Source organism: Lampris incognitus, chromosome 9, assembly GCF_029633865.1.
Source record: "Lampris incognitus isolate fLamInc1 chromosome 9, fLamInc1.hap2, whole genome shotgun sequence".
Taxonomy (NCBI): domain Eukaryota; kingdom Metazoa; phylum Chordata; class Actinopteri; order Lampriformes; family Lampridae; genus Lampris; species Lampris incognitus.
Genome location: NC_079219.1, coordinates 7626032 through 7643911, shown reverse-complemented (window position 1 = coordinate 7643911; position 17880 = coordinate 7626032). Strand labels below are relative to the sequence as shown.

Here is a 17880-nt window from a genome sequence, read left to right as displayed (position 1 = left end):
AAATTTACTAAGAACCCCTTTTATTAAGAGTGAAAGCCTGAACTTGTAGTTAGATGAGCGATCATCTGGGAACTGTCTCAGAGGTTGCCAGGACGACCACTGTCTTGCGGCTCTATTTGGTAAATTGGGGTTAAGTACTGTGCATCAATTAAAAAGTCCTCTTTTCTTTCGCCCACATTGTTCTGCCCTGTTCCGCTGCTCAGACTGGACGACGGGCCCCCACTGCGAGCACTGTCGTCCAGGTAGTTTCGGCTCCGCCCTGGCTGGTAGCGAAGGCTGCGTGCCCTGCGAGTGTAACGGGCACGGCGACCCACTCCAGGGCTACTGCCACAACCAGACGGGCCAGTGTTACTGCACGCACAACACCCAGGGGCCTCACTGTGAATCCTGCCTGCCTGGTTACTATGGAGACCCCAGGTGAGGGAGGTGTTCACCATAAAACACGTCTGAAGCCAGTTTGGACTGAAGAGCAGAGATTTGAATGAAAGGGTTTTTTTTGGCATTTTTGCCTTCATTGGATAGAGGATAGTGAAGTGGCAGACGGGAAACAAGGGGGGAGAGCGACATGCAACAAAGGTCACTGGCTGCAATCAAACCAGGGATTTTGCGGTTATGTGGCATACGCTGTAACCATTTGGCTACCGGGGTGCCAAATGAAAGGTTGTTTAATGTTAAAGGTTTAGAATTTTGATTCTTCCTGAAGTGTAGTACTCCTACTGTTTTTGGCTGCTCCCGTTAGGGGGCGCCACAGCGGATCATCCGTTTCCATCTCTTCCTGCCCTCTGCATCTTCCAGCCACCTGCATGTCCTCCCTCACCACATCCATAAACCTCCTCTTTGGCCTTCCTCTTCTCCTCTTCCCTGGCAGCGCCATATTCAGCATCCTTCTCCCAGTATACCCAGCATCTCTCCTCCACACATGTCCAAACCATCTCAATCTTGCCTCTCTTGCTTTGTCTCCAAACCGTCCAACCTGAGCTGTCCCTCTAATATACTCCTTCCTAATCCTGTCCTTCTTCATCACTCCCAATTAAAATCTTATCATCTTCATCTCTGCCACCTCCAGCTCCGCCTCCTGTCTTTTTGTCAGTGCCACTGTCTCCAGACCATATAACATAGCTGGTCTCACAACCTGAAGCATAGTATGACCGGGTAATATCAACACGGGTTAATAGGGGGCACTGACTGAAACAAAGTCATGCCCCCAACACTTTCAAAACACAAATGCAGGGCTGACTGGGTGATTTTGATGGGTTTTGTTTTGTTTTGTTTTTTTTGACAGTGCGCAAAAGACTGCCGTAAGTGCAACAAATTATAAATTCCGGGGGCATTCTGAAATGGTGGATGACGGTAAACTAGCTTGTTATAGACTACTTTATTCATTCATTATTAAATAATTTGCTTGTTTTTGTTGCTATGATTTTGTTGTTGTTATTTACATCCCTGATCGATAGTGGTCCAGATTCGAGCTGAACGGCATGCACTGTCTCTAAGTGTGTGGGAATAGTGCTCCAGTGTTTCTTGTAGGTTATTTGTAGATGTGTGGGTCGGAGATGTTTTTATTTCTGAGGCCCAGGTTTGTGCCTGGGATCATTTCAGAATCATCCCAAGGAAATATTGCAATTCAAGAGTGGTACTTATTTAGTTATTTACATTATAATGTTTTACAGTGTTATAATTGCAACGGAAGTTGATGGAATCTTTCGGGACTTTCTGTCTACCCAGCAACAACGGTACATGCTTCCGCCAGTGCCAGGGGCGCTCTGTGCTACTCTCCTCCACCTCCTCCTCCTTCACACTGCCTCTCTCCTCTTCTCTGGGGTGGCGAGGTGGCACCGGGGGTAAAGGAGGCCTCTCTCATTGCCTATGGGTCCTGTCTGTGACGGAGAATCTGGCGCCCTGTATGCCCGGCCAACCCTGTCCGCCTGTAGCCCTCACTTTGCACCCAGACTCCCATACACAGTGCCCTGTGAGTTACTGATACTATCGTACCACACACACACTTTTGTAAAAAAGTTTATAATTTATAACACTTTGCATTGACTGTCTCTCCTACTTGTGCTGCAGAGCTCCTATGTGTATGTGTTTGATGGCCTTCCACGCTTTCTGGACAATGGCGTGGTACATTCAGACCACAACCTGATTGGAGCTTTTTGTGGGACCACTCGCACTCAGCCAATCACAGTAGAGGCCACCTCAGGTAAACTGATACTTAAGACTAGAATCTGAAGGGTGTCCGGGTAGCATAGCGGTCTATTCCGTTGCCTACCAACACGGGGATCCTGGTTCAAATCCCCGTGTTGCCTCCGGCTTGGTCGGGCGTCCCTACAGAAACAAATGGCTGTGTCTGCGGGTGGGAAGCCGGATGTGGGTATGTGTCCTGGTCGCTGCACTAGCGCCTCCTGTGATCGGTTGGGGCGCCTATTCCGTGGGGAGGGGGAACTGGGGGGGGGGGTAGCATGATCCTCCCACCCGCTACGTCCCCCTGGCAAAACTCCTCACTGTCAGGTGAAAAGAAGTGGCTGGTGACTCCACATGTATCCGAGGAGGCATGTGGTGGTCTGCAGCCCTCCCCGGATCGGCAGAGGGGGTGGAGCAGTGACCCGGATCGGCAGACGGGGTGGACAGCTTGTAAGAGTGGGGTAATTGGCTGGATACAATTGGAGAGAAAAAGGGGGGGGGGGACTAAAATCTGTCGCATTAACGAATCTCCTTGCTTGCACATGAAAAGGATGTCAGAAGAGAATGTTTCTAGCAAACAATTTGAAGTATACATGCTACTTCTATGACTAACATTTCTCCCTCCTCACCCCCAGGTGTGATATCAGTATACTTTGAAGCCAACGTTTCCTCAAACAGACCCCAAGGCTTCAATGCTTCCTACTGGGTCCAACATTGTCACCAGAGCTCTGATAGGAGTGGTGACGGGGCACTGTCATGTCAGGGTGGCACTCTGTGCCAAGGAGGGCAGTGCCAATGTCCCCAGGGTTCTGGAGGGCCACACTGTGACCGGCCCATATGTCCTCATGACTGTGGACTGGCGGAGGGAAGAGGATCTTGTAACACTGTAAGAATGGTGAAACTTTATAATGGGATGTTTTTTTGCCTTTATTTTTTTAAATCAGATTTAGTCTTTCAAGTGGACTGAAGTTGACTTGAGGGCTGTCATCTTCCCAATGGCTAGAATGATAATTCACATCTTTGGTTTGTCTCAGTCTCTGGGAGTTTGTGTGTGCTCAGAGGGCTGGGCTGGTTCTGACTGCGCTACCCTGCTGGACTCCAACAGTCTCGTATGGGAGACATTGCTCGATACTCAACTCACAGTGGTAGGAACACAGCTACCTACACAGAAACATGTGGTCACTCAATGTCACTTCACACACGTGTCATACAAATGCTTTCTTTGGACTTTTGAAATGTTCATTTAAACATACGTGACTTTCACTCTTGTTGCAAAGAACCAGGCCCACAGATTCCTCCACAGAATGGGTCACTCTCTGGGGTCTGGACCCCAGGGGAACCTCTGGATGTACGGAGGGCTTTCCCTCTCAGAGGGCATCCTAGGAAATGTCTACAGGTAGGAGAATATGTATTGAATATGGGAAGAATATTGTAATGGACAATGTAATTACAAAATATCTCATTCCTGGCTTTTGGTTGGTTCAGGTATTCCGTGTCAGATCGGCGATGGACCCAAATGTTGACCAGCTCAGCTGAAGATGGTTCTACTCCTAGCCCTCGCTATCATCATGCCTCAGCCTTGCTGACCAGTCACGAGCCTGGCCAGGGGGCCAGTCACAACTTCATGCTAGTTGTGGGTGGGGTCACCCAGAAGGGTGTTGCCATGGATACCTGGAGTCTAAATCTTAGTAGTTTAGTTTGGAGAGGATACAAGGTTAGAACCTGGTTCTGTCATTCTAACACAAAGTATTGGCCTCCTGTTAAAATGACAGTGTCTCGAATTAAATCTTTTTGCCTTCTTCCTTCCATAGAGTTCAGTGCTCCCCCCGGTGGCAGGCCACACTCTGACAGTGCGTCGAGACTCCTCTGTGCTGCTGATTGGAGGTTATTCTCCGGAGAACGGCTTCAACCATCACCTGCTGGAGTTCAGCCCTCAGACTGGAAATTGGACCATTGCCCCCCACACTGGCACACCCCCTACAGGTCTGAAGGACTATAAGACCCTCTGCTTGTTGAGAGCCGCAATGTTTTTACATGACCAATAACGCAGTGGCTTTTGAAATAAGTAAGTTTGAGCTATATATATGAGTACTGCTATTGCCTTACCAATAGGCCAAAGTCTTCTTAAGAAGAGAAAGGTATGAATGGAATAGCTACTTTATTCTAAAGGTAATATTACAGTTAAAGAGCATGTCAAGACAACAGTAGAAAGGACTGCTGCTGCTGTCATTATTGCACCATCCCAAATGGACTCTAAAAGTTCTGTTTGATAGAAATGATGAATTTTCCAATAAGATAATGTATGGAACAAGGTATGTATGGGATAAGGCCTGGGAATTGTATAATCCATTGTACGATGCACTGCTAAAACTGAATTTTCCCTCTGACTTACGAACCCTATTTTCATTATTTTTGTGGGGATCTTTTTGCTCTTCTTTCAGGCCTGTACGGCCATTCAGCTGTGTATCATGAGCCGACCGATGCTGTCTATGTCTTTGGAGGATACCGCTTTCATGTGGAGACAGTGGAGCCTTCAGGAGAACTTTACAGCCTATACTATCCCAACTTCACCTGGTCTCTGTTGGTCCCCTCACAGGGCAATAAGGTAGGAGGCCCATAATCTGATCCCTGTTGGCTCAATAGGGCAAGAGGAAAACCTGACATGCCCTCAAGCCCACGAGTATTGCACTAAAAAATGGTAAGCTAACCAATTATGCATTTATCTATCGGTCCACCACAGAGAGAAAACATGTCTCTTTTTCTCTCATCTTTTCTCCAGCCCCTGTCTCGTTTCTTCCATGCTGCTGCCCTGATCAAAGATACCATGGTGATTGTTGGAGGGAGGACAGAAAAGGAGGACTATAGTAACTCAGTGTCTCTCTATCAGATCAACTGTAACACTTGGATTCAGCCAGGTAGCTGTCTCAGTGTCTCTCCGAGGTCCAGTTAGAGTTGCGGTTGTTTTGGCATCAGGACTCGACAACCATCTCCTTCACTTTCTTTCTGTCACTTTCAGCCCCAGGTGTAGGCGAGCCAGTCAACCGCTCTGTGTCTCTGGCCATGACAAACTGGGGCAGTCATCTTTTTCTGTCAGGAGGCTTCAACGGAGTGACGCTTGGTCGCCTCCTGACTTTGACTGTGCCTTCTGACCCCTGTACCCTGCTGTCCACACCAGAGGCCTGCAACACCACTACAGGCAGCTGTGTTTGGTGTAGAGGAACGTGTGCCTCCTCTGATACTGCTGAGAGGTAGCACACCAAGTTACATATCACCTCAGTAACTACATACTATGTTCTTCAGCAGGAGTTCAAATATATTTTCAGTATGTTTCACCCCACTCAACAATATCTCCCTTGTCAGCAGAATGGGCTGTTCAACTGGCATATCCCCATGTTCCCCCACCCCTCGTCAACCAGACCAGTGCCGCAGACTGAAAACCTGCAGTGAATGTCTGGCTAGACACCCCAAGACCTTCTCCGGCCCATCACAGGTAAAAAATGGGGGAACGTTCTATTGCACCACTACTACTTCAAACACTGATGGACACAAGCTGATGCTAAAATCTGTTCCTGACTGAATTTCACAGCATACCCTGCAGTGTAAGTGGTGCACCAATTGTCCAGAGGGGGCTTGTATCAGCAGCTCAGTCAACTGCACGTCAGAACACGACTGCAGGATCAACCAGAGGGAGATCTTCTTGTCCAGCAACTGTACCGAGACCAGCTGTGAGGCCTCTGATTGCCCTAAGTGTACTGCTTCGGGGAAGTGCATGTGGACGCGTCAGTTCAAGCGCACAGGTACGAGTGAAGACGTACATCCACATATCCTTGAGCATGAGTTAATCTGGACAAGAACATCATCTTAGTCACTAAAATCCATGCTGGGCAAGTGTAAACGTTCAAACCTGGCCTGTTTTCAACTTTTATTTGTGTTGTGATCCGGCCAGGTGAGACCAGGCGCATCCTGAGTGTGAGCCCCACCTATGACTGGACATGTTTCAGCTATGCCCTGCTCAACGTCTCCCCAATGCAGGTGGAGTCGTCCCCACCTCTGCCTTGCCCTCCCCCCTGCCACAGCCTTCACAACTGCAGCCTCTGTCTGGGCTCCCGTGGCTCTGATGGAGGCTGGCAGCACTGTGTGTGGAGCATGGCTCTGCAGCAGGTAGCACATGTTTTTGAGCTTCACAGAATAACCTGTTGGGTTTTTTTTTTTTTTTTTACCATCATCCATGTATTGTGAAGCTTCAACCTTTCCTCCCTTCCTCCTAGTGTATGAGTCCATCATTTGTGCCCCTGCGCTGTGAAGCGGGCCAATGTGGCCGTCTGCTCACCGGAGGGGACTCCTGCTCCCCCCAGTGCTCCCAGCTCACCCAGTGCTCCCAGTGCATTGCCAGACCCCAGTGTGGCTGGTGTGCTGTCCGTGGGGGTAATGGAGACGGGCGCTGCCTGCAGGGAGGACTTGATGGTAAGACATGGCTCTAAGTCTAGCCCCGAAAGTTGAGGACTGTAGTGTTAAAGGGCGGCTGTGGGGGAATTTAGTATGCCTCTATACATTTTAGACCCTTATTCACTCCCTCCATCCTTGTCTCTCTCTCAGGTGTGAGTGAGGGAGTCTGCCCCCTGAGAAACAGCAGCTGGTCCTTTCTCCACTGTCCAGAAGAGGATGAGTGTGCCAATGGCCATCACCACTGCAACAGCACCCAGGACTGCCATGACCAGCCTCAGGGATACCACTGCACCTGCAAACAAGGCTACATACTCAGCAGGTGAAGTCACTGTTCAACCCCTTCAGAAGGCCAAGATTTAGTGCATAAGTAAGTTTAAATTAAGATGCCATCTGGACCAGTGTTTATATTTCTTTCATCCTCCCCTTTTTCTGTCTAGTGTTTCTGGCCAGTGCGAGCCAGTGTGTGCGCAGGGCTGTGTGAACGGGACATGCATGTCGCCAGGAGTGTGCCAGTGCCATTTTGGCTTTGTTGGGGAGAACTGCTCTTCTCAGTGCAGCTGCAACAAACACAGCAACTGTGCTGGAGTTAACAAACCAGATGTTTGTCTAGAGTGCCACAATAATACCATAGTGAGTGGATGTGGAAGAATTGCACACACAAGCATGCACACACAAAGACAAGCACGCACACACTCTCACACTCCTAAATGCTGCAACATGCATTCATTGGTCCGTAATCTGATTTGCACTTACTGTACCGGTGTTTCCCCACGTTCCAGGGAAAGCACTGTGAGAAGTGTAAGCCTCTGTTTGTGGGCTCTGCCAAAGGCGGAGGGACTTGTCGGCCATGTCGAGAGTTCTGCAAAGGTAATAGTGCAGTGTGTCTGACCAGGGATGAACATAAGAAAGCCTTGGAAAATCCCCGGCTGTTCCCTTTGGATCCCATCAGTGTAAGTGTTTGGCATTTCTTTGGTAAGGTGGGAGATACCTGTAGTCCGTCCCCTGATTGAGTAAATAAGCTTGTGATTGTTTTGGCGACTCTTTGTCGTTCTTGTATGATAGGCGTCATTTTGTGCAGATCCTCTTCTCTCTCCCCCTCTCTCTGACTTGGTGTCCTTGACTGAGTTGTATTTGTATGTCCATGTCCCCTTTGTCCCTTCCTCAGATTCACAACTGGGTGTCAGAGGGTCCCACTGAAGAGAACGCGGTGTGTGTGAGCTGCCAAAACAACAGTGTGGGTGACAAGTGTGAGAGCTGCCTCAGCGGGTACTTCCTACTGCAGGGGAAGTGTGAGAAGTAAGTGACGTTCAAGAGAGCTGCCGCTGTATGGACGTGTTGTGAAAGAGTCAAATTGATGAATGTTGTATAGAAGCACTGCTAGTGATGGTTTGGCAGATATACTGTATCATAACCAAAAATGTGCCAAAACTAATACCTGTATTGACTAAAATACCTTTAGTGAGGAAAAGCAGTTTTCCTCAATATAATAACATATATTGACATGAATTATGTGTAAGAAGCCAGAAAAGATGTTCTGCCTTTCCAGCATCTGCTTTAAAATCGATCCAATTATGAAGCTGATTGTTATCATATTGACTTGTGAATTCCCAGTCTGCTTCTCTAAGTCCATCTTATAGTTAATAAGATCAAAACATTACTCAGAAACAGCTAATACTTGTAGCAATTTTAGTTTAGCTCTCTGAATCCCTGTCTCTGCTGAAAAGCTCTGCAGATTCATCAAGGGTAATGTTTTTGTTGTCTGTTAAGCCGAATATCCATCGGCTCGGTTGTGTGTATTCTGTCTGGCTTGGGGTTGCAATGTCCACCAGTAGCATCATACTGACACAAGAAAACAATGACGTTGAGTTATTTTCTGTGTTTTTGTACTTCAGTTAGATCAGTTAGTGATCCAATAGGTTTTTAATGAATATACAGACTGGTGACAAACTAAAGGAAAACCTGAATGCTTGACCCCTACAGTGAGGGGGTCCGGGGGCTCTGTTATGCTGTGGGGGGCATTTTCCTGGCATGGTTTGGGTCCACTTGTCCCCTTAGAGGGAAGGGTCACTGCAACTCAATACAAAGTTATTCTGAGTCATCACCTTTATCCTGTGATGAAACATCTCTATCCTGATGGGAGGGGTCTCTTCCAGGATGACAATGCCCCATCCACAGGGCACGAGGGGTCACTGCATGGTTTGATGAGGATGAAAATGATGTAAATCACATGCTGTGGCCTTCACAGTCACCAGATCTCGACCCAACTGAACACCTATGGGAGATTTTGGACCAGCGTGTTAGACAGCGCTCTTCACCACCATCATCAAAACACCAAATGAGGGAATATCTTTTGGAAAAATGGTGCTCCATCCCTCCAGTAGACAATCTATGACAAGGAGCGTTGAAGCTCTTCTGGAGGCTCGTGGTGGCCCAACGCCTCACTAACACACTTTATATTGGTTTTTCCTTTAATTAGTCACCCATCTGTATATACGTAGACCTACAAGTATTCTTCCATACTGGGATAGATGGAGCTGAAAAGACAGAAAACCAAGTAGGCCAAGAGAAATCTAAACAGAGGGGAAGGAAGGTTCATATGTAGCAGAGATTTGTTCTGGGAAACCAAAATTTTGACTCAGAAGAGATGTATTCATTTTTATGTAAAATGTTTTTGTACTGAATGATATGGTAGATAACTCACAAGATAATGTATTTTGAAGTTGAATAATATGGTGATAACATTGTATTTTGACACTTCATTGACTCACGGGTCAAAGAAAACAGACGTGGAGTAGAGAGCAAGCGCGCTGACAAAAATCACATGCATTTCATGTAAGGAGACCAAGATTAAAACTTGTTTGGTCATTGTTGCCTAACAGATGCCAGTGCAACGGCCATGCCGATACCTGTAATGAACATGATGGCACAGGATGCCCCTGCCAGAACAACACCGAGACCTCCTCCTGCCTCAGTAGTCCACAGAGTGACAGGAAGGACTGCTACAGACAACAGGTTTGCACTTACTGGAACTGATCTGTTTCAGCTTCACATTGAAAAGGAAAAAAAATCAGAATCATGTTTATTGGCCATGTAGGTGTGCACATATGTACATGGGGTGTGACTCCAGTTTTGTGGCTCCCTTGGTGTACTTAACATAGAACAACACTACAACACAACAGTCCTCAGATATATATACACAAGGATTGACTTACACAGGCAAAAGAAGAGGTGATAAAGTGCAATGGTGCAGAGAATATATCAGCGATAGGGGGGCATCCGGGTGGCGTGGCGGTTTATTCCGTTGCCTACCAACATGGGGGTCGCCGGTTCGAATCCCCGTGTTACCTCCGGCTTGGTCGGGTGTCCCTACAGACACAATTGGCCGTGTCTGCGGGTGGAAACCCGGATGTGGGTGTGTGTCCTGGTCGCTGCACTACCGCCTCCTCTGGTCGGTTGGGGCGCCTGTTCGGGGAGGGGGAACTGGGGGGGAATAGCATGATCGTCCCGCGTGCTACGTCCCCCCTGGCGAAACTCCTCACTGTCAGGTGAAAAGAAACAGCTGGCAACTCCACATGTATCAGAGGAGGTATGTGGTAGTCTGCAGCCCTCCCTGGATCGGCAGAGGGGGTGGAGCAGCGACCGGCACAGCTCGGAAGAGTGGGGTAATTGGCCATATTCAGTTGGGGAGAAAAGGGGGTGGGGGTAAATATATCAGAGATGCTGAAATAGATGTTAGCATGCCTAAGGTAGATGGACATGACAGAGTGTACCAGTATACGTACAATGTACAGTACAGTATATACAAAATGGTTGGATTTATTTGACAGGGTTAAGCATTCATTTGAATGAATACCCACAGAAAGAAACTTCTTATTAAATTTAGAGATAGCGAGGGCATTGTGCTACAACATCTCGTCAAATTAAGGTTTAAAAATAAATATATTTGAAAACCATCGAGGAAAAATAAAAAGGGGGGGGTCAGCCATCTTTCTATTTTGACAGCGATGTTCCACAGCTTTGCTGTACCAAAATATTTTTGTAACTGGAATTTGTCTCAATGCATGCTCAATAGTCCAGGTATGGAAATCCCAGAAAAGTTGAATCGCTTCATCTGGACACCAAATTTAGTGGAAAAACATGTCATCACTCATCTAAGTGACATGAACGAGGGATGAGTGTGTTCCCACTGAACCCGGTGTCCAGATAAACTGGTTGAACTTTTCTGTAGTTGAAATGGCTTTTGTCTTAATCTTCATTTATTTTTGTATACCTGTAATTGGCTCAATCGTATTCATACTTTGTCAAATTTTGTTCGCCATTTTCTTGTAGTGCGCGAAGTGCAAAGACTCCTTCAATGGCACACCGGTGAATGGGCGCCAGTGCTACCGTCAGTTCAACGTGGACAGCGAGTGCTGCTTTGACCCCACCTCCCAGAGCAGCTGCTTTCATGACCCTACCATCCGCAACCTTCCCAAGGGGCGAACTGTCTTCTTCGCCGCCCAGCCTAAATTCACCAATGTGGACATTCGTGTTACCATTGACGTGACCTTCGGGGAGGTGGAGGTATATGTGTCCAACTCTCATGACACCTTCATCGTAGATGTGGACCGCCAAACGGGCATTCACACCATCAAGATTGAAGAGGAATCTGCTGCTCGGGGAGCTGCGGCAGCCAGTGTGGACAAGGAGCCACCTCCCTCCCCCATAAAGGTGTTTGCTAACGCCTCGTCCAGCCTCACGGGTCCCCTGCTCTCCGGTAATCCCTTGCAGTTGCAAGCCAAACCCTCGGGGGCAGAGAGGGAGGTAAGGGAGGAGTGGACCGAGGGACTTATCTCCTATATCACCGTATGGAAACCGCAGACTGTCCTGATCGTCCGCGGTGTCCGGGACCGCGTGGTCATCACTTTTCCACACGAGGTCCACTCCTTGAAGTCCAGCCGCTTCTACATTGCCCTTAGAGGGGTGGGTACCGAGGAGAAGCAGGGAGAGTCCCAGGGCCTGCTGTTCTTGCGCCAGGACCAAGCCCACATTGACCTCTTTGTCTTCTTCTCTGTTTTCTTCTCCTGCTTCTTCCTGTTCCTCTCCGTCTGTGTCCTTCTCTGGAAGGTCAAGCAGTTCCTGGACTTCCGTCGGGAGCAGCGGCGCCACATCCAGGAGATGACCAAGATGGCATCTCGGCCCTTCGCCAAACTCTCAGTTTACCTGGAGCCAGAGGAGCCCCAGCTCATCTACCTGCCCTCGACAGGGGGAGGGATGGGGGGCAGCACGGTATCTCTTGCTCATCCCCGCACAGGCAAACTAGGAGGTGTGGTGGTGGGCCAACGAGGCAGGGCGGGAGTGGTCTCCTACAAACACGATCCAGGCTCTGGACCTACAGCCCATCACCACCACCACCTCACCCTGGGTAGTGGGGGCAATGGTGGCCAGCACCTGCCCCTGCACTACTTGAACACCCACCACTATGCCAGCACCACTGCTGGCACCCCAGCTTCACACCACCACCACCCGTCCACACATAGCGGCTACCAGCACTTCTGCCGCTCAGACCCCTTCCTCTCTCAGCTCATGGGCTTCTCCTATTCGTCCTTCAAAGTGGGGCCCATCACCCTGGAGCCTACAGATGACGGCATGGCCGGGGTTGCCACTGTCCTCATCCAGCTGCCTGGGGGCATCTTGGCCCCAAACCGTGCCTGCCTGGGCTCGGCACTTGTCACCTTGCGGCAGAACCTGCAGGAGTACTGTGGCCATGGCAATGGAGGGGTGCATCCAGGGGCCGGTGGGGGGCGCAAAGGTCTGCTGGGGCACCAACACCTCACCACCATGGCTATGTAGGGGGAACAAACGAAAGACACGTGGACGATGACAGTGCTGAATATCTAAAATGTTGAAAGATAGTTTTGAAAGAAGTGTAGGCGCAAGTCAAAGAAAAAGGCCAAAAGGAAAAGCAGTGCAAGAGCCAGACGAGGTCAGCATTAGGAGCATAATTGTACATACACTGTATAATTGGTTACTGATTGTCTTTTATTGTATTATGAATTGCTATATTTTACTGCTTCACATGACCAAGCCAGCTGTCTCTAGAATGCACTACAACCGCTATGCGCATCAGCTCAACCACATCCTGTCTCTCCGTGACCGCTGCAAGAGGTGCGAGCGCACTCGGCGGCCGGTCACGCACAAAGACTGGGGTTGGACTGTCCCGTTGTTGCGATGACCAACGGAGGTGGCGGGGAAGACGCCTGCTTATTATGGAGCCAACGTGCTTTACGTCCCCAGGAAGTGACAATCAGGGTTGCCGTTGCGAACGGATGACGGCGAGCTCGCTTCAACCCCGTTACCCACGAATTTGATTGTCAAGTCTGCAAAAAAAAAAAAAAAAAAGTCTGTTTTTTTTTTATACCGTAGTAGATGTGAGCGGTCATGATGTTACCTTAATATATTGGCAGGCTTCTGAGCTACTTCTCTGTTAAACTAACTCGAGTATATTTTTATATATTCCTTTAAATGCCCTCTTACGCGGTCGTTTCTTTTTCTTCCTCGTTGGCCTTGGCTGTCTGTATGCCTTGTCAGTGAGTCCACAGGCTTAGACTCGAACGCGCGTCCTGTATTGTGCGGTACAGCTTCTGGAGGCTTTAGAAAAAAAGCCTAACTCCCGAGTCTTGTTTCGGTGTATTGCTTTTGCAGCAAATGAAGGACAGGCCATCTTTACCGGGCCTCCGGTCGCCGCCGCCGTTTTGTGTCGATAACCTCACGAGCGCCGTTCTTCTCCCGCGGGGGGCGTTAAAGGAATGAAGGACTGGTCTAGAAAACATTTCAGAGCGTTTTCGTTTCATTTTCTCGACGTGAAACGTTGGCATTTTTGGCTATTTTTTTGCTGGCCCGCTTTTCCCAGGGGAGGGGGGGAGGGGGGCTTGCTTGCTTCCACGGTCGTCTCGGCCTATCAATTGCATTTTTATAGAGAAAACTTGTGTTTAAATGGCCATTTGAAAAAGTGAGCCAGTAAGCAGCACGAGAAGTGTTACCGCGTTTGACACCGACACAGTATTGGAGCGGGGCGGTGCAAGTTCTCCTGGTGAGAGACGGATGAGAGAGAAATGACACTTGCGGACAATTTATCGACGTTTTTATTTCGACGGACTGAGTTGCATTTATGTTGTGGTTGATGTAAGTAATATTTGTTTTCTGGTTTTCTTTTCTTTTTTTCTTTTTTTTTTTTGCACTGCGTGGAGGCAAACTGCTCCATTATTCAGGTGGAACACGAGCAAAGGGTATTTATCCATTAGCGGTGGATGAATGGATGGTAGACAGTCTCACAGAGGAACCTGGAATGGTGCTACTGGATTATTTATCAATGAGAACGGTTGTGATTTTTTTTTTTTTTTGCTTGAGCATATTACTTTAAGATCAAAATTAAGCTCAAATTGAGCTGTAACTCACTATTTATAGGAGCCCTCCAGAAATATTCACCAGTTTTGTTTTGTTTTTTTTTTTTGTTGTCTTTTTCTTCTTCTTGTTGCCGTTTTTCGTAAACATGCTTTCTTACTTTTTTGTACAGAATTTCTTTCGCCTTTTGTGTTCAAAGAAGGGAACAGTGTTGTACAGACGGTTGTGAATTCCTGACGGTTCTCTGTCCTGGTGATGAGTGAGCAACAATAAACTCTGTGAAAGATGCAGTTTTTTTTCGAGATACTTTGTGTTACAGAAATGACAACAAGTAAGTAGGACTGGTGCTGACGGTGGCGGCGCGGTGGTTAGTGCGACCGCCTCACAGCAAGAAGGTCCTGGGTTCGAGCCCTGGGGTAGTCCAACCTTGGGGGGGGTCATCCCGGGTCGTCCTCTGTGTGGAGTTTGCATGTTCTCCCCGTGTCAGCGTGGGTTTCCTCCGGGGGCTCCGGTTTCCTCCCACAGTCCAAAGACATGTAGACCAGGTGAATTGGCCGTATTAAATTGCCCCTAGGTGTGTGTGTGTGTGTGTTGGCCCTGTGTGATGGCCTGGCGGCCTGTCCAGGGTGTCTCCCCCACCTGCCGCCCAATGACTGCTGGGATAGGCTCCAGCATCCCCCCGACCCTGAGAGCAGGATAAGCGGTTTGGATAATGGATGGATGGATGGATGTTGACAGCATCTCTTCAACCCGGGACAACACCTTGGGATCCCTGCCTTGCCCATCAGCAGACTACCCGTGCCTTGCAGCTGACGTCCTAAAAACACTGAGGGCGTTTGTGTCCTCCGTTACATTCAACACCTCATTGTTCCCCACATCCCTTTGTTTGGACAGGTTTCACTCATTACTGGTCGACCATTCCCTCCCGGCTAGCTGGGAACGCTGACCAGAGGCGGCGTTTCAGCTCACGGGTTGAAATCTACTTTAAATTGTGACAGACAGTCCGCGGTGGCGTAGCGGTCTAAGCATCGGCTTGGTGTCGATGCAGTTGCCCACTGGGGACTGGGGTTCGCGCCCCGGTCTCGTCAGATCCGACTATGGCCGGACTCGATGAAGCAGCAATCATTGGCAACGCTGTCTTCGGGAGGGGGGCGGAGTCGGTTTGTGTTCGTCATGTGAATGCGTCTCTGTGTGTGTCGGAAAAACAGTGGTTCGGCTTGGATTCGCCTTGTCACGAAAGTGGGGAGGCGCTTTCCTTCGAGACTGCCGGCCGGAGAGATGCAGTTGGCGAACGCATGCAATACGAGGGTCGGTGTTTGAGTTAAAATAGGGATCAATTGGCCACTAAATTGGGAGAAAAAAGGGAAAAATCAGAAATAAATTATTAAAAAAAAAAATTGTGACAGAGAAGAAAGGTATCTATGAACTCTCGCCTGCTCATTTCTGATCAACATTTCTCACCCAAAAAGGCCACTTGCGCCAACAAACTGGAAAACGACCAAGCTCCCGACGCTGTGTTAAAAAGTGTTGCGGTGGCAAACTTTGTGGTAGAAATAACATAAAATCCTGAGTCGATCTCGTCTTTCTGACTGAGTAAGTTCAGTTCAGCGTTTGCGAGCGGGCTCTCCCCATACGGGTAGGGAGGAGCGAGAACGAGGCGGAGTACAAAGTCTTTATAGAGATACAAGGGGTACGTGTTGTCTTAAGCTGCCCGAACGCCAGGCCCGAACCTCGGCCCAGAAGGTCGTTCTGGCTGGGAGTGAATCTCAGATGAGCGAGTGAGCAAAGAAGACCATCTCACAAACAGCTTCTGATCCACTGGTCAGGCCACGCACGCCTCATGCAAGGTCACTGCGTGAGGTGTGTGATCTCATAGTGCAGTTGAGGGCGTTGGGATAGTGTACAAGTGTACTTTATGTAATGCGAGAAGCGAAAAAGACCGACGCAACAAAATCAATAATATGTCGGAGCAAATAATGTGGAGATAACCAAAATGCAGTTTTTTTTTTTACATTTTTCATAAAAACTCATCCTCGTTATGATGGGGCAGAATCCGGTCTACCGGGAGCGCCATTCCCACTTACAGTCGAGCAACGTCGCTGTCACCCTCATTTTTGTCCGGTTTCTTGAGCTGGGGAAACGAGAGCGCCCGGTGCGGTTTCTCACCCTTCCCTAGATGGTGGCGGGCGGCGCGAATTCACATCCGCAGCGGCCTCACCCGGTACTGGTGGGGGAAGATGGCGGCGCGAATTCAGCGGCGGCCTCACCCGGTGCCGTCGGTGCAGTGCCTTTGTCCACTTCTGTGTCTACACTTTTGGGAGAGCTGGCGCTGGATCGGCCGTGAGAGCTTGGTCTGCTGCGCTGTGGGCCCAGGGGCCGCGGCCTTTCCCGGAGCTGCACCCGAGGGGGTGACACCGAGGACGGTCTGACGGGACGCGGAAGCGGGGCAGGCTAAGCTAACCGCTAACCCACGCAGACCGGCAGTTCCGATAACACCGAGGGCGGTCTGGCGGCGGCCTCACCTGGCGTTGACTGGTGTTTTTAATGTCGTCGTGTGGAGTGCGGGGAGGTGTGTGAAGGGTGTCTGGCTGGTACTGGATCGGCTGGGAGGGCTTGGTCTACGACATCTTGCAGACTGGGCAGAGTAGTAAGTTGGTAAGGGTTGCACAATTTGGGTTTCGTGTTGAGTTACCACAGCAACTCCGGCTTGGTTTTTTTTCCCCCAGTGTCCGGTTTGCGAGATGCCGATCCATCAGCAAAAAGTTCTAGGTCCGCGTTCTACAGAGGCGTCTCCTGCAAAGCTGGCCTGGGAGAACAAACCTCCATTATGACTGCAACGCAATCATGCTCCTCTCCGTCACCTGGGGTGGGGAGAAGAAGCAGGGGTAAGAACAGTGCATCTTTTCACAGCGATATTAGGCATATCTAACAATACTGTGTTATAACTTGGCCATGGAAAGATTTGATTTGATTCGATATACTATATTAATCCCCGTGGGGCAGTTCTTTCTCTGCATTTAACCCCATCCTAGCTGTGTAGCTAGCAGCAGTGGGCAGCTGCCGTGCAGCGCCCGGGGACCAACTCCAGTTCTTCTTTCCATCGCCTCGGCCAGGGGCACAGACAGGAGTATTAACCCTAACATGCATGTCTTTTTGATGGTGGGGGAAACCGGAGCACCCGGAGAAAACCCTCCGCAGACACGGGGACGACCTGGGATGACCCCCCAAGGTTGGACGACCCCGGCGTTTGAACCCAGCACCTTCTTGCTGTGAGGCAACAGTGCTAACCACTGGGCCACCATGGGATGGGATGTCTTTTGTTCAAGCAGAATCAAAGAAACTGTGTGTGGAACAAATAAGAGTCAAGTTGGAGTGGCTAACAATGTCACGTGATGCAACCACAGCCTTCTCAGCAGCTGCCACAGCTCTGAGGCAGGTGGGAAGTCCTGCAGCTACAGGGTCAAGTTTACATGAAAAGCAGGCTACAGGTTGCTGTCGGCCCCCGTGTTCTTGCAGCAAAACTGATGTCATATAACCTCCTCTTAAGTCCACAGTCCGTGTGAAAGGCCTGGTGGGGTCTGGTAGACCCAACGCGGGTGTTGTTTGCAAGGCCTGCTTCAGTGTGACAAAGGAAGCGGCAGCTTCAGGTGTCCAGACTACTTCATCTTTTGCAATGGGGCCTTTTCCACGAGCAACGGATGCTAACGGCGCCTCCACTTTAGCATCATTTGGAATCCATTGTCTGCAAGATGATGTCATGCCCAAAAAACCTCGTGATTTGCTTCTTTGTGATTGGTTTAGGACTATTTTGGGTGGCTTCGGTACGCTTGGGTGAGAGGGATTCGCCCTCAGCAGTGACCACATTGACCC

At 49.3% G+C, this 17880-nt stretch overlaps 1 protein-coding gene across 1 annotated transcript in view; it reads left to right on the top strand.

Annotated features, from left to right (window-relative positions):
- megf8 (multiple EGF-like-domains 8) overlaps positions 1 to 14294 on the top strand; it is a 38490-nt gene extending 24196 nt beyond the window's left edge. The window contains 20 exon segments of the mRNA XM_056285709.1: positions 204 to 417; positions 1726 to 1969; positions 2068 to 2200; positions 2817 to 3067; positions 3216 to 3326; positions 3459 to 3577; positions 3667 to 3895; positions 3993 to 4164; positions 4623 to 5096; positions 5198 to 5429; positions 5545 to 5671; positions 5768 to 5978; positions 6128 to 6342; positions 6450 to 6645; positions 6778 to 6946; positions 7065 to 7257; positions 7407 to 7577; positions 7793 to 7923; positions 9507 to 9639; positions 10957 to 14294. Of these exon segments, the coding sequence (XP_056141684.1) occupies positions 204 to 417; positions 1726 to 1969; positions 2068 to 2200; positions 2817 to 3067; positions 3216 to 3326; positions 3459 to 3577; positions 3667 to 3895; positions 3993 to 4164; positions 4623 to 5096; positions 5198 to 5429; positions 5545 to 5671; positions 5768 to 5978; positions 6128 to 6342; positions 6450 to 6645; positions 6778 to 6946; positions 7065 to 7257; positions 7407 to 7577; positions 7793 to 7923; positions 9507 to 9639; positions 10957 to 12459 (5228 nt within the window). The 3' untranslated portion in view covers positions 12460 to 14294.
- Positions 14295 to 17880: the final 3586 nt, after the last annotated feature.